Raw genomic sequence first — 17,323 nt, 5'->3', positions numbered from 1 at the left:
CACCCATCTCACCCACTCACTCGCTCACCCACACACCCACTCACTCACTCACCCACACACCCACTCACTCACTCACTCACCCACACCTCCACTCACTCAATCACCCACACACCCACCCACTCACTCACCCACACCTCCACTCACTCAATCACCCACACACGCACCCACTCACTCACCCACACCTCCACTCACTCACTCACTCACCCACCCACTCACTCACTCACTCACCCACACAACCACTCACTCACTCACCCACACCTCCACTCACTCAATCACCCACACACCCACCCACTCACTCGCCCACACCCCCACTCACTCAATCACCCACACACCCACCCACTCACTCACTGCCCTACACACTCACCCACTCACTCACCCAATTAGTCATCCACCCAATCACTCACCCACCCATCTCACCCACTCACTCACTCACCCACACCCCCACTCACTCACCCACCCACTCACCCACTCACTTACTGCCCTTCACACTCACTCACCCACCCACCCACTCACACTCACCCACCCACCCACTCACACTCACCCACCCACTCACCCACCCACCCACCCACTCACCCACTCACTCACTGACTCCCTTACACACTCACCCACTCACTCACTCACTGACCCACTCACTCACTCGCTCACCCACACACTCAAACAAATATAAAGATCCCCCGGGCAGCCTCTAACAGACTGCAGGGGCAAGTGCTCTTAGTAGTAGCGAGTAGCAGCACTTATTGAAGGCCGGCACTGTGACACGCAGGGGAGTGGGTGGCAAGCACCACGCCCGGCCGCCTTTGTCTCTCCTGTGGCGATGTTCAATGCATACCTTCCTGTTACTAATTTTAGGCTGAGTCGACCTAGAGTTGAGGCACAAGGACCGGATCAGGTAATCGCCTATCACTGGGCGTTTTGTGGTGTTGGCCGCGAGCGGGAATCGAACCCGGGTCACACCCTAGTCCGCAATGCTGCACAGATGCCCTGAATTGACTGCTGTGCCAGGCTAGGTGCAGGAGGTCACGGGACAGACCCAGCAGGTGACCTGAGTTGACTGCTGTGCCAGGCTAGGTGCAGGAGGTCACGGGACAGACCCAGCAGGTGTCATGGGTTGACTGCTGTTCCAGGCTAGGTGCAGGAGGTCACGGGACAGACCCAGCAGGTGCCCTGAGTTGACTGCTGTGCCAGGCTAGGTGCAGGAGGTCACGGGACAGACCCAGCAGGTGTCATGGATTGACTGCTGTGCCAGGCTAGGTGCAGGAGGTCACGGGACAGATCCAGCAGGTGTCATGGGTTGGTTGCTGTGCCAGGCTAGGTGCAGGAGGTCACGGGACAGACCCAGCAGGTGCCATGGGTTGACTGCTGTGCCAGGCTAGGTGCAGGAAGAGGAGGAGGTCATGAGAATCACCGAGACGACTGGCAGATGCCCCACCTGTTCACCACCCCCCACACACCCCCCACACCCCTCACACCCCCTACACCCCTCAAACGCCCACACCCCTCACACCCTCACACCCCTCACACCCCCACACCCCTCACACCCCCCCCCCACACCCCTCACACGCCCACACCCCTCACACCCCCACACCCCTCACACCCTCACACCCCTCACACGCCCACACCCCTCACACCCCTCACACCCCCCACACCCTCACACCCCCCACACCCCCACACCCCTCACACCCCTCACACCCCTCACACCCCACACCCCTCACACCCCCCCACACCCCTCACACCCCCCCACACCCCTCACACCCTCACACCCCCCACACCCTCACACCCTCACACCCCCCACACCCCTCACACCCCCACACCCCTCACACCCCCCCCCCACACCCCTCACACGCCCACACCCCTCACACCCCCACACCCCTCACACCCTCACACCCCTCACACGCCCACACCCCTCACACCCCTCACACCCCCCACACCCTCACACCCCCCACACCCCCACACCCCTCACACCCTTACACCCCTCACATCCCTCACACCCCACACCCCTCACACCCCCCCACACCCCTCACACCCCCCCCACACCCCTCACACCCTCACACCCCCCACACCCTCACACCCTCACACCCCCCACACCCCTCACACCCCTCACACCCCCCACACCCCTCACACCCCCACACCCCTCACACCCCCCCCCCACACCCCTCACACCCCTCTACACCCCTCACACGCCCACACCCCTCACACCCCCACACCCCTCACACCAGAGGTGTGGACTCGAGTCATGTGACTTGGACTCGAGTCAGACTCGAGTCATGAATTTGATGACTTGCGACTCGACTTGGACTTGCATAACAATGACTTTGTCCCACCTATGAGATGTGGACTCGAGTCATGTGACTTGGACTCGAGTCAGACTCGAGTCATGAATTTGATGACTTGCGACTCGACTTGGACTTGCATAACAATGACTTTGTCCCACCTCTGCCTCACACCCTCACACCCCTCACACGCCCACACCCCTCAGACCCCTCATACCCACCACACCCTCACACCCCTCACACCCCGCCCACACCCCTCACACCCCCCCCCACACCCCTCACACCCCCCCCACACCCCTCACACGCCCACACCCCTCACACCCCCACACCCCTCACACCCTCACACCCCTCACACGCCCACACCCATCAGACCCCTCATACCCACCACACCCTCACACCCCCACACCCCTCACACCCTCACACCCCTCACACCCTCACACCCCCACACCCCCCACACCCCCCACACCCCCACACCCTCACACCCCCCACACCCCTCACACCCCCCACTCCCCTTACACCCCCCCACACCCCTCACACCCTGCCGAACCTGTAGACGCAAGGTGTGCGACAGCGCCTGGTGGCGCGCCGACTGCTCGTCGCGTAGCTCCTCCTCCGAGAAGTCGAGGTTGTTGAACCTCACGCTGAACGGCACCACGTGGCGCCCCCTCCCCCGCTCCTCCTCCTCCTCCGTCGTCTTCACTTCCTCCTCTGTCTTCACTTCCTCCTCTGTCTTCACTTCCTCCTCTGTCTTCACTTCCTCCTCTGTCTTCACTTCCTCCTCTGTCTTCACTTCCTCCTCTGTCTTCACTTCCTCCTCTGTCTTCACTTCCTCCTCTGTCTTCACTTCCTCCTCTGTCTTCACTTCCTCCTCTGTCTTCACTTCCTCCTCTGTCTTCACTTCCTCCTCTGTCTTCACTTCCTCTTCTGTCTTCACTTCTTCCTCTGTCTTCACTTCTTCCTCTGTCTTCACTTCTTCCTCTGTATTCACTTCTTCCTCTGTCTTCACTTCTTCCTCTGTCTTCACTTCTTCCTCTGTCTTCACTTCTTCCTCTGTCTTCACCTCCTCCTCTGTCTTCACCTCCTCTGTCTTCACTTCTTCCTCTGTCTTCACTTCTTCCTCTGTCTTCACTTCCTCCTCTGTCTTCACTTCCTCCTCTGTCTTCACTTCCTCCTCTGTCTTCACTTCCTCCTCTGTCTTCACTTCCTCCTCTGTCTTCACTTCCTCCTCTGTCTTCACTTCCTCCTCTGTCTTCACTTCCTCCTCTGTCTTCACTTCTTCCTCTGTCTTCACTTCCTCCTCTGTCTTCACTTCTTCCTCTGTCTTCACTTCTTCCTCTGTCTTCACTTCCTCCTCCGTCGCCTTCACTTCCTCCTCCGTCGTCGTCACTTCCTCCTCCGTCGCCTTCTCCTCCTCCTCCCCCGCTTGCTCCTCGGTGGGCAGGAGGTTGGCGAGCGACTCCCCGGATGGGATGAGCGAGGGCGTCTCCGTGTCTCCGTGTCCCAGCGTCTCCGTGTCTCCGTGTCCCAGCATCTCTGTGTCTCCGTGTCCCAGCATCTCCGTGTCTCCGTGTCCTCCTGTGGTCTCTGACTCTGTGTCCATTGCGCCGGGGGCTGTGTGTCTGTCTGTGAGGACAAGAGGAATAGGCGGCGGTGGCAACGGTGATGGTGGTGATGGCGGTGACAGCGGTGATGGTGGTGATGATGATGATGGTGGTGATGGTGGTGGTGATGGTGGTAGTGGTCGTGATGGTGGTGATGGTGGTGGTGATGGTGGTAATGGTCGTGGTAGTGATGGTGGTGGTCGTGATGGGGTGATGGTGGTGACTGGTTTGAGGGGCTGGTAACCCCTCCACCTTTAATTTAACTACCTTGAAAACACGTGTTGAAAAACATCCAACTAACCTTGTGCCGGAGGCCCCGGGGGGACAGGCATTTATGACGTCTCCTGGACAAACCTCATTTTGTCGGAGCCAGGAGACTGCCAAACAACAGGGAATTGGTTCTTTTTATGAACAAAATAATTAAGGGGGTCTGGGAGCATGGTGGTGAGGTGTGGGAAGCTGTAAGCCCCAGGGTACTGTGGGCTCACCTTCCCATCAATAAGAGGCAAGAAGTGGTGGTCGTGGTTTCTTATGCCCCCACCGAAGATGAACATCAGTGGAGGGATACAGACAATGTCGATGAGTCAGATGCCTTTTATGACCTCCTGTCACAGGTGTGGGCTAAAGTGGCCCTTCGAGATGGAGTCATCCTGTGGGGTGACTTTATGACCGAGTGGGTCTTAATAAAAACACCTGGATTAGAGTGATCGGAAGGCATTGGCCATATCACCTCAATAACAATGGTAGGAGGCTTATAGACTTCTGTGCAGCCCGTGGGCTTGTAATTACCAATGTGCTGTTCCAGCATCGGCGCATCTACACAACATCATGGATGCACGCCGGGTCCAAGCAAGAACATCTTCTGAACTATGTAGTGATGGAACAGCGGATGCGGTCCATGTCCTTGACACTAGGACCTACCGTTGAACTGATCTGCCCACTGACCATTGGCTTCTCATCTGTAGGATGCGCCTGCCATTCATCCACTCCGGTGGTGGGTGTACACCTAGGACCCCATTCAAATCCTCCCTGGTCTCAGCTAGCTGATGAAAGTTGGAAGCGAGAATTTAATCCTCGCTTGCGGCTGGGGTTGGCATCGTCCCCCACTCCTCCTGATGTCGACGAAAAATGGGTGAGGTTCAGGACTGTGGCTCATGCCGCTGCAACAGCTGCATTGGGCATGCGGTTCAGACCTCCCCAGAGACCGTGGCTGAAGGAGGTGTTCCATCTGGCTGAGAGAAAATGCTAGGCCCACTCTCACCTTCCACAACATCCAACATCGGAGAATGAGTAGGCTTACTACATCTTCGCTCAGAGATTCGGACAGCAGGGCAAGGATGGGTGGTGATCGCGGGTTGCTGAGGAGATGGAATCTGCCTCGGTAGCCCGCAATCACAAATCACTCTTTAACACCATCAAAAAGGTAACTAGCTACGCCTCACCTATCACCATCCTTAAGGGTGAGAACGGTGATCCAATCTCCAACCCCTGAAAGAGGTCTGCAGGTTTGCACATACATTCTGTGAGGTCTTGGACAAAGGGAATTCCCGCAGCCTAGACAACATCATGGGGAAAGGTGGGGACGGCCCTGCTAGGGCTGCGGTGCCTCAAATATTGGCAGGAGTAGCCACCCCTTCTGAGTGGTTGGCTGAGGTGCCATCTGTGGAGGAAGTGAGAGGGGAAATCCGGAGACTGAGAACAGGAAAATCGCCAGGCAGATATGATATCCCAAGCGAAATCCTGAGGGAGGGTGGCATCTGTGTGCAGACTGCCCTAGATGCCATCATCACAAATGTTGGGCCACAGGGCAGGTTCTTAGTCCAAACAGGATTGCCCTTCCTTCTCTATGCTTGCGAAACGTGGACCCCCCCCATAATGGAACATCGTCGCTGGTTAGAAACATTTAGGCTGGCCTACCTATGATCCATCCTGGGTTTAACTAGGCTGGATTGTGTGAGGAGCTCACAAATCCTAGAAAGATCTGGGCAAAGTCCCATTGGTGAACTCCGGCAGGCAAGGCTGCGTTGGCTAGATCATGTAGCCTGCATGCCCAGCCACGGCATGCCCAACCAGCTTTTGTCTGGCCGTATAGAGGGAGCTAAATGGGCATGGCATGGTCTGCAAAAGAGATGGACTGATGCGGTAAGCTGAGTGGACTTGCAAAAGACTGGTACTAGCGGTGTCAAGATCGGCCTCAATGGAGGAGGCTCGTGAAGGACGCTACTGATCAGTTGGAGGCAGTCACCCTCCAACAACAACAGAGGGCAGAGGATCGTTGCTCACAACAATGGGCGAAGCACTTGGTGGTTAAAATGCAGCTAGTTGACACAGCAGGGGGCACTTCTGCTGCATCTGCCAGTCATCTCAGTCAACCCATGGCACCTGGGTCTGCCCCGTGACCTCCTGCTTGCTAGGGGGAGTTCAACACTCACTTCACGTCGCCTTAAAGTGCACATAGCCTGGCACACGCGCCGTGGTGATGTTACCGCCAATTAGTGGTGAATGGCAGAAATTGATATTGATGCTGGTGGTCATGGTGGTCGTCATTTTAAGACTTTGGAGGCTTTCGCGACCAAATATTTACAAAAAAAACCGAGAATTTTCGTAAGTTAGATCGCACAAATACAAATGTGTCATTAAACCAAACACCACCCGACATGGCAAATTGGCGAGGTTTGTTCTGTAAACGAAATGGGCCAATTCGTTACACGTTCAGCACTAACCGGTTGTATGTTGGGGAGTAAACCCTTTGCTATGTTTTTTTTTGACAAACTTTACAAATTGTCCATGTCAGCTGGTGGTGGCAGGTTTATCAACACATTTACATTCACGCGATCGGACCCAAACAAAACCTCTATGATGGTGGTGACCACGGAGATGTAGGTGGTGATGGTGGCGATGCTCGTGATGGTGTTGAAGATGGTCATACTCGTGATGATGGTGGCAATGGTGATGAAGGTGATTGTGAAGCTGGTGATGGTGGTGATGGTGATGATGGTGATAATGAAGAAGGTGGTAATGAAGGTGGTGAAGAAGGTGGTGATGAAGGTGGTGTCAACGGAGGTGCAGGTGGTGAAGGTGGTGATGGTGGTGATGAAGGTGGTGAGGTTGGGGATAGTTGCTAATAATGGCGATGGCGGCGATGGTGGCTGTGATGGCTCCCACTCCTCCCATTCCTCTTCCACCCGCTGACCTTCTTTATCCGGAGAATCGACGTAGCCCAGAGTGTCAGCAGACACCAAGGAAGAGTCGTCACCACCTCCTTCGTCCGCGTCAGGAATGGCGTTGATAAACTGCACAGCGCACGCAGCAAAGACAGATATACCTCGCCAGGTGTAAGGCCACCACTGAGCTGCCCTGTAGCCCTTTTTCAGAGGCCAACCTGGGCCATCACAAATGAGTCACAGCTCAATGAAGTTTCATCATCCTAATTATCGTCGTCATCGTCACGTGGAAATGTTACGCGGCAACCAAATACTTGTATAGATGCATTGTGACGTTGATTCTCAATGACGAAGGGGAGAAAAATCCACACAGTGACAACCAGGGAGAGAGAGAGACGTTGGGGTCAGGGTCAGGATCGAACCCACCACCTCCTGTATACCGGGTAAGGTAATTAACATCCGCGAGTGCACCGTGGCATCAGGTAAGGCTCCACTGAGCAGCTATTTTTGCAGAAGACACCTGGCACATCACAACGTAATAGCAGCACCATCACCTGGCTGATGTCAGCATCACGTGGACACTCGTAGCAACATCCAGACACTCTAAACGCCTGTTGTGGATTCGAAATTTGGAGGGAAAACCGGAGGACCCGGAAGATAAATTAACGTGACCACGGGGAGAGAAAGAAAGACACGCAAACTCCAAATGTACAGCATTTGCCAGTGTCGGGTTCGAAACCACGACCTCCTGTATACCAGGCAAGGTAGTTAACATCTCCTATCACACTTTGGTGTCAGGGTCGGATTCGAACCCACGACCTCCAGTAAAGGTAGATAACATTGTACAAACATTGAAGAGAAACCGATCACCAAGTGTGCATTAATCACACATGGCTGCTCGTGGTAGAAAATACTAACAAACATGCTCCAATAATAATAATAATCTATTGCCCTTGGAACTGATTTGCCTACACCAGAGCAACAGGAGCTGCCTTAATGGCGTGGTCTCACCATCGGTGTTAGACCTCAGAATAACGCCAAAAGGCGATCAGAACAAATGCAATGCAAATATCAAAGCATCATCAGCATGGCATTGAACAGATATATATAGACGGGAGAACCTCCTCCTCTGCAGTTGCACCCGATTCAAGAGCCAAATGGCTCACAGGGCTATACCTAATAAATTACCTGAACTGAACTCTTAACCACGGTTATTGGTTCCACTAAGCCGGTCCTGAAGTGATTTGGTCGTTAAGGCAGAGTAGGAAATAGACGTTAAAAGCTTAATTCGTTCCGATTGTATCGAAAGTTACCCCCGTTTCACCCAAAGAACATACTTTATAATATTTAAACAATGAATATCAATACATACAGATACCAACAACATTATAAACACGTAATATTAAAAAGAAAACAGATTAATAAATGCATACATAACGGGGAAATGTTCATTAAGCAAACACATTGGGCTCTATGGAAGCACTACGTGAATATACACTACACTATACACTACACTACTATACACTGCATTATACACTACACCACTATACACTACACTATACAAGGTGTTTTAAAAGATAGACCCAATTTCAAAACAGTATATTTCACGATGGCAACATGTTACAATTACACGAAAAATTACAAACGGTTTATTGATGTATTAAGTTTTACTAACCATTTTATAAATGCTCTATGTGCCCTCCACTTGCTGTACGGACAACATCGAGACGATAGTTGAATTAGTCCCAAACGCCTCTGCTCACGTTTTCGTCTTAGGTGCGTGGTCGCCTTACATAAACAACCTGTTTCCTCAAATTGTCGGTACCAACGACGAATGCTCTTTGGCATTGGCGGATCAATGACAAAACACTGTTGAAATGCACGCTGCACCGCAATTACGGATTGAGTCTTGATGAACTGCAGAACGCAAAACGCCTTGTGTTGCGGGGTCACCATATTGCGAATTACTGAGGCGAGGGGCTGTTTGTGCGCTGGGAGAGGCGTCTAACGGTAATAATTTGAAACTCTATGCGCCGCCCTTTCAAGTGGTGAGATTTTCATTCATGGGCGGTTCGTGGTTGCAGAGATATAGCGATTTCAAATCGGGTCCATCTTTTTCAAACACCCTGTACTATACAATACACTACACTACACATAGGACTCTATGGAGGCCCATCGTTAAGCAATAAGTCATTAACAGGGTTGGTTGTTAAGAGAGGTTCTAATCTTTCCAACTATACACTACACTACTTTACACTACTATATACACTGCATTATACACTACTATACAGGACACTATACACGGCTATACACTACACCACTTTGAAATACACTATACTTACACTACACACCACAATATACAGTACACTTCTATACACCCAAAACTACAATACACTCACTACCATATAAACTACACTATACACCACTATATACACTAGACTATACACAACACTGCTATGCATACTACACTGATATACACTCCACTACTATAAGCTAAACTATACACTAATATATACACTACTATATACACTACTATACACTACTATATACACTTCTATATACTACTATATACACTACATTATACACTACACTGCTATACACACTTCACTGCTATACACTACACTATGCGAATATGCAATAATCTACTATACACTATATTGTACACTACACTACGCACTACTTTACACTACACTACTATATATTACACTACTATACACGATACTACTATACACTACACTACTATACAAACAACACTACTATACACTATACTATGCTACTATAAAGTACACCATTAAACGCTCCTATAAATTGCACTATGTACTACATTACTATACACTAAACTAGTATACACTACACTACTATACACTACACTACCATATACTACACTATACACTGCACTACTATACACTACACTATTTACATTACAATATACACTACACTAATATACACTACACCACTATACACAACACTATACACCACACTATGCACAACACTTCTATATACTAAACTACCATACATATACATCACACTACTAGACTATACACTATAATACAATGTGCACTACACTACTATACACTACACTATACATTACACTATACCCTACCATACAGAACACTACCATGCACTACACTATACACTACACTAAGATATGCTGCACTATACACTACAGTATTATACACTGCACTACTATACACTACACTTTAAATGACACTACTATACACTGCACTATACACTACTATATACTACACTACTATACATTACACTCTACACTACACACCTGTACACTACACTATACATTACACTACTATACCCTAAACTATAGTCTACACTACTCTACACTGCACTATACACTACACTCTACACTAATATACACACTACACTAATATATACAGTATAAAATTCGCGACTATACACTACACTATTATACACTACACTATAATACACAACACGATACACTACACTATGCAATACACACATGCATACGTACCTCAGCTGTGTCATCGCTGAGCTCCAGGTTCTCGCCAGGACCCATTACCTCTGCCTCGGGAAGATATGCAGGTAATCCTGGAGGGTAAAAAACTGAAAAAGAAAAAAACTTCATTATCATCAATATTGATTTGAAGCTTTCTTTACTGCAGGAATCCATACTCTTTGATTACTTCGGTCAAGTCACGTAGGTAAAAAACAATAGATCACGACGTTTTGATCGCAACACAAGCAACCATCATCATTTGGGACAACCACAGCAAGAAAAAAACTGCTGAAGTAGGCGAGAGATCTGCCGTGGCACGAGGTTATATAGGCCTCGGCAGTCGGGGGGGAGAGAGAAGTGGGGGGGGGGGAGGAGGCGGGGCAGAAAGTGGACCCCCCGGCAGCACCCGGGTCACTGGAGTAGAGATCGGAGAGAGATGCACACAGAGAGACACAGAGAGAAAGACACACAGAGTCGGAAATAACAGCTGACATAGGCAGGTACGATGGAAACATCACAGTCAATAAAGACTTTATCTGGTCAATAACGTCATTCCAATGATTGCTCAGTTTGTGCCCATCTTCTCGGTTGAAGTTGTGTCCATGTTTATATATCTCGATGGCTTCATGATCAAATCTCTGATAATAGCTGGTGGGTTTGCGGAGTACCTTCATCTTGGAAAAGTCAATTTGGTGTGAACCCACAGTGTTAAAACAATGATCAGCAACGTCAGAGGTATTGGTCCTACCGTGTTTCAGATCTGCCTTGTGTTCACGAATGCAGTCTGAGACATGTCGTTTCGTTTCCACCATGTAACTGCTGACGCAGCCACAACTCAGTTTGTAGACACCCAGGTATTGCATATCAGGAATCACATCCTTTACAGATGGGATCAAATCACGGATTTAGTGTACTGTTTTGAAACGAACATGGATCTTGTGTTTGTTTAAGATTTTGGAAATAGTTTTGGTAACCCCTGCAATGTATGGTAAAGTGATGGTATTGGTTGGATCCTAAGATGGCTGTCTCCGCATGGCTGGGGAGACAGCTTTGCGGATTGTACGTTTAGAATATCCGTTCATCCTGAGGGCTTGGTGTACGTGCTCCAGCTCACTGGCTATGTGATGCTGGTCGGAGATGCAACGGGCCGTATGGTGTCGTGTTTGATTAGGAAATTATTCTGGGCTGGATGGTGGTGGGAGTCAGGCTTTAGATAGACATTATCATCATCATGCTTTTTAATGTTATTTTGATTAATCTATAACTCACCTCTCCGCATAGACTCAACAATGCCCATAGACTGAGAACTGCACCATAGACTCAGTACTGCCCATAGATTCAACACTTCACTTAAGATTAAACACTGCACTGTAGACTCAACACTGTACCATAGACTCATCACTGCACCATAGAATCAACACTGCCCATAGACTGAACACTGTACCATAGACTCAACACTGCACCATAGACTCAACACTGCCCCTTAGACTCAAAACTGCACCATAGACTTAGCACTGCCCCATAGACTCAACACTGTACCATAGACTCAACAATTGTTCCGATCGCCTTAGCTGCGGTTGGAACACATCTGCACAAGCGATGGCAGGATTTAAGCATCCGGAAGGTCACGCAGGCCATGCTGTCCTGGACCCTTTAACAGCTGGTGGTGGTGGTGTCGCCATGGTGGGCTTTTAATCGGCGATGTAATTATAGATCTCCTCCCGTGGTTAGCCTAATCCATTGGGCGTCTTAATGCGCACCAAGGCTGTCTCACCTACCTACCCATCCACCCTCCCCGGTTAAGAGTAAAATCCCCAGTGCGCGTCCCTCCAATTGCATCCAATTGCATCTCCGCATCACACTCGTCCTACAAAGCCAGGGAAATCTTTCACGTGTAGTTGTAGCACAAGTCTGAGACAAGGTTGTTTCAGAAGGCACCTTCTTTATTAAGACTCTTGAGGTTCAACAAGTTTGTCCTCGTTCCTTCTTGATGTCGTACAGCCCGGTCTAGACTCAACCCTAACCCGCATTACGCCAACGGCGTCAACTGAGACAGTCGACAACTCTCCGGCCATGCAATTATTAAGTGAAGATGCCAGCGACAAATGCGGCGAAGACGACAACAACGGCGAGATGAGTCCACTCCCAGAACCGGCAGCCCGGATCTCTCACTCTCTGCTGCTTTTATTCTCCTTCTGCACAGACTGGCTCCGCCCTGGCCACGCCTAGCCACTAGCGGGTTCCAGGGGGCTTCCCGATGACTTCTTCCATGACCCCTGCCCCAGTTCTTCTGCCCTGCTGGCACACAGCCCTGTATGGGCTCGACGGCGCCGTGTGCGCTAACTGTCCATCGCAGTTGCCGCTGCTGCACAGCATTCGGCACTGTGTCACTACACATGCAAACTGGGTCCCGCACCACACGCTGTTGGATTTTAAACTCGTACAGAAATCCATGGGCTCACAGAGACCCACAGACTCACGTGGAGACCAACAGACTCACATATCTCCTTCACCCCCCCCTGCACCTCCAATTTGCTACCGTTGGCTACGTACGGTGCCGAAAGAAGTCCGACGTACATATGTACACACACATGTTACATACATGAACGAGTGTCGTTGATCATAATGAATAAATATTTTTTTTTAATTACAAGTGAGCTGTGCAGCTGCAGTTCAAATGGATACTCTCCATATTATGTTGCAATGTTCAGCGGGCACGCTGTGCAAAACGAACCCACATGCACTCGGTAGGGTTGAACGATTTGGGGAAAATATTAAATTGCGATTTTTCTGATAGATATTGCGATTACGATTTGATTTGCGATTACAATTTTTTAAGTAAAGCTTCAGTTCAATATTCACTTTGTAATATATTTAAAACATGTGATGGAGCATTACCACATGATACCATCAAAATATGAACTGCTCTATATATTCTAATGCAAGGATGAGAACGTACAATATATGAATTGCTTCCAACATGTATTTATTAAAATGTTTTCATTGAAATAGGACAACCAAACATAGAACAATTGTTAAGTTAAATAAAAAGAAGTTATAATAATAAAAAATGAAACAATTATAACAATAAAGTAATATGACTTTTCAAATGGTAAAACATCGCAGCCTTTGCGATTTGCTAATAGCATTGATTCAAATTGCGATTTCGATTTAAAAACGATTAGTCGTTCAGCCCTCGAACTCTGGTCAAGATTTCGCTGCACCTGTGTACGTACACAGGCTAGAACTAAAAGACTGTTTTTCTTTTTTCATTTCAGCAGGTAGGGCCTCCCAACTGAGCTATGTAGCTGTTTTTTTTCTTTTTTCCAGACCTGGGGGCCTGGCTATTACAAATAATAGCAGCTCAACAGAGCGGCTGATATCATCATAATGTGGGAATTTAATGCAGCAGACACATTCTTTAAACGCATCTTTCTACAGACTCACAGAGACCCATAGAACCCCACAGAGACCCAGTGACCCAAATAGATCCACGGACACCCTTAGAGATCCACAGAGACTCATATTCGCAGATATCTACATAGACCCATAGAGGCCCATACTGATCGAGACCCCTACAAATATTTTTTAATTACTAGGTAAGGCTTTTTTTCAGAAGCGACCTCTGGCCATCACGAATGATAACAGCTTCAACAAGTGGCTGATATCATCATCATGTGGATATTTAAATATTCTCTAAACGTGAGACGTTGCATCTAAATGTAGATGGGGGAAAAACAGGACCTGGAGAAAAATCCAAGCGACCACCACGGGGAGATAAAGAGACACACAGACTTCAAATATACAGCAGAGCCCATGACCTCCTGTATACCAGGCGAGGTAGTTAACATATCCTAGTCACCTTGGGTATTAGGGTCGATATTGAACCCAAGACCTCTTGTATACCAGGCGATGTAGTTAAAATCTCCTAGCCACTTTGGCATCAGGGTCAAAATCGAACCCACAACCTACTCTACACAAAGAGAAGTAGTTAAGATATCCTACCAACTCTGGCGTCAGGGTCTGAATCGAACCAATGACGCCCTGTATCCCAGGAGTGTGGTGTATTGTAGTGTATAGTGTAGTGTATAGTAGTGTATAGTGTTGTGTATAGTGTAGTGTATAGTGTAGTGTATAGTGCTGCGTATAGTGCAGTGCATAGTAGTGTAGTGCATAGCGTAGTGGATAGTCGTGTAGTGTATAGTGTAGTGAATAGTGTAGCGTATAGTGTAGCGTATAGTGTGGTGTATAATGCAGTGTACAGTGCAGCGTATAGTGTAGTGTACAGTAGTTTAGTGTATAGTAGTGTATTGTATAGTGTTGTATATGGTAGTATTTAGTGTAGTGTGTGTATGTTGGACTTCTTTCGCACCACCGTACGTAGCCAACAGCGCTAATCGGAGGTGTGGGGGGAAGGGCAACAAACATTAAACTGACAGATGCCAGGATTGCTTTGTCGAGGTGCGATGGTGGAATAAGCGCCTTTGGCCACGATGACATCTTGGCAACACTGCACAATGTCGCGGCTTGTCCCTGTGACTAACAATCAAACTGTGCTTATATGTATGGGCTCCACGATGGCTCGGAGATGTTAACTACCTCGCCCGGTACGCAAGAGGTCGTGGTTTTAATCCAAACCCTGACACCATGGTGTGCTCGAAGATGTTAACTATATTGCCAGGTATACAGGAAGTCGTCGGTTCGATCCAGACTCTGATACAACGGTGGACAGGAGATGTGAACTACCTTGCCAGGTATACAGGAGGTCGTGATTTTGATCCCGATCCTGACACCCACGGTGGCTAGGAGATGTTAACTACCACGTCTGGTGTACAGGGGGTCGTGGTTTCGAACCTGACACTGGCAAATGCTGTACATTTGGAGTTTGCGTGTCTTTCTTTCTCTCCCCGTGGTCGCGTGGATGTATCTTCCAGGTCCTGCGGGTTTCACCTCCAAATTTCGAATCAACAACAGGCGTTAAGAGTGTCTGGCTGCTGCTATGAGTGTCCATGTGATGCTGATATCAGCCACGTAGTGGAGTTGTTATCAAGTTGTGATGTGCCAGGTGGCTTCTGCAAAAATAGCTCCTCTGTGGGGCCTTACCTGGTGACATAAACACAGCTTAGTTGTTGTATGGGTCTCTATGTGTATGGATATCTGTGGGTCTCTGTGAGTCTCTATGCGTGTGGGTCTCTAGTTTTCCCTTTGGGTTTCTGTGGGTCTCTATGAGTATGGTTCTCTACGAGTTTAGGTCTCTATGAGTATGGATCTATGTGGGTCTCTGTGAGTGTCCATGAGTGTGGGTCTCTATTGTTCCCTTTGGGTTTCTGTGGGTCTATATGGGTATCGATGAGTATGCTTCTCTACAAGTATGGATCTCTATGTATGGGTCTCTGTGTATTTCTATGCATTTGGAGTATTTGGCTTCTGCTCTACATTCCCTTGTGATGATGATATAAGCCACTTGGTCGAGCTGCTATCAAGTTGTGATAGCCAGGAGGTCGCGTCTGAACAAAGAGCTACGCAGTAGCTCAGTGCGGCTTAACAGCTGGTAAAATAAACATGGTTTAGTTGTTATGGTGATGATGATGATGACGACGATGACGATGATGACGAAGATGATGACGATGTTGATGATGATGAAAATGATGACGATGATGATGACAATGAAGACGATGATGATGACAATGATGACGATACACCTGCCAAAATAAGTACCAAATAGTTATGCCTCGTGCGAGGAGTCTTGGAACGCAACTCCAGTGTTGCATCGAAAACAACCAATTTGCATTGTCGTTTTATACTTTGACACTGCTCAAAGGAACTGAGGATGACTGCCAAATTAACCTTATGGCGGGACCCCGGGGTCCCGAATAAACGAAAGTCAAAATCGTAATAAATTAATAGTTTTTTTGGTGACTCAGTCACCACCGTGCACATAAACGCCGCGACCCACCAAAAATCAATCCTCTCGTTCTTCACCAAGCACCCGTCGTTGCCTAAATTGCAGTAGTCAGAAACAAAACTTTGAAACTTTGATCGGGGCAATCGTGTAGAGCTCGTCGAGAAGAACAGATCGCCGCATCATTCGCCTTCGATGGACATAAAAATACGTTGCAACCCAAGTTTGCGCGAGAGCCGGGGGCTTATGGGACCCCGGGGTCGCCCCCCCCCCGCCATGAGGTTCAAATGTCTAAAACTCCTCACCTGGAATCGCCGAGATGGCCGGATCTGCCTCCGCCATTGGGTTGCTGTGGGGGCGAGAAGACAGAGATTGGGTGACTCTTTGTTCGTTCGTTTGTCAAGTCGTAACATTTTTATTATTACACGCTTTTATTTATCTCTGTCTGTTGTTGTATTCTCAAATATTGTAACTAAATTTTAACCCACATCCCAATGTGGTATTGACTGCAAACTTGGTATACTTATGTCATACTGATGACAATACTACAGTATATTCTATCCTAAAAAATATATTTTAAAACATTCTTTTACACGCTTTTTATTAACTCACTCTGTAGTTAACGTATCCTCAAATCTTGTAACTACATTTTAACCCTCTTCCCAATGTCGTATCGACTGCAAACTTGGTATACATATGTCATACTGATGACAATACTATATTCTATCATTAAAAATAAAATATATATTTTTAAATAATCTTTTTAAAATGTTATGTTTCGGCTTGAGTCTAATTGTCCACGCTCAACTGACGTTGGCTGTAAATCACCACAGACCCTTACGTTGTGGCAAGCCTCTGGGCCACTTCCTGGAGTCCTGTCATTACTCGTACGGTACATTGCATTAAAGCGTGTT

General features: G+C 48.5%; 1 protein-coding gene across 1 annotated transcript in view; it reads right to left on the bottom strand.

Annotated features, from left to right (window-relative positions):
* LOC144738080 (uncharacterized) overlaps window positions 1–16,754 on the bottom strand; it is a 37,377-nt gene extending 20,623 nt beyond the window's left edge. The window contains exons 1-4 of the mRNA XM_078620990.1: window positions 16,715–16,754; window positions 10,523–10,614; window positions 7,065–7,164; window positions 2,818–3,893 (exon numbers count right to left, since the gene is read on the bottom strand). Of these exons, the coding sequence (XP_078477116.1) occupies window positions 2,818–3,893; window positions 7,065–7,164; window positions 10,523–10,614; window positions 16,715–16,751 (1,305 nt within the window). The 5' untranslated portion in view covers window positions 16,752–16,754. The remainder of the gene's footprint in view (window positions 1–2,817; window positions 3,894–7,064; window positions 7,165–10,522; window positions 10,615–16,714) is intronic.
* Window positions 16,755–17,323: the final 569 nt, after the last annotated feature.

This window comes from Lampetra planeri, chromosome 77 (genome assembly GCF_965212315.1).
Source record: "Lampetra planeri chromosome 77, kcLamPlan1.2.h2, whole genome shotgun sequence".
Taxonomy (NCBI): Eukaryota; Metazoa; Chordata; class Hyperoartia; order Petromyzontiformes; family Petromyzontidae; genus Lampetra; species Lampetra planeri.
The sequence above is the reverse complement of the archived record's forward strand: the minus strand, read 5'-3'. Positions and strand labels throughout refer to the sequence as shown.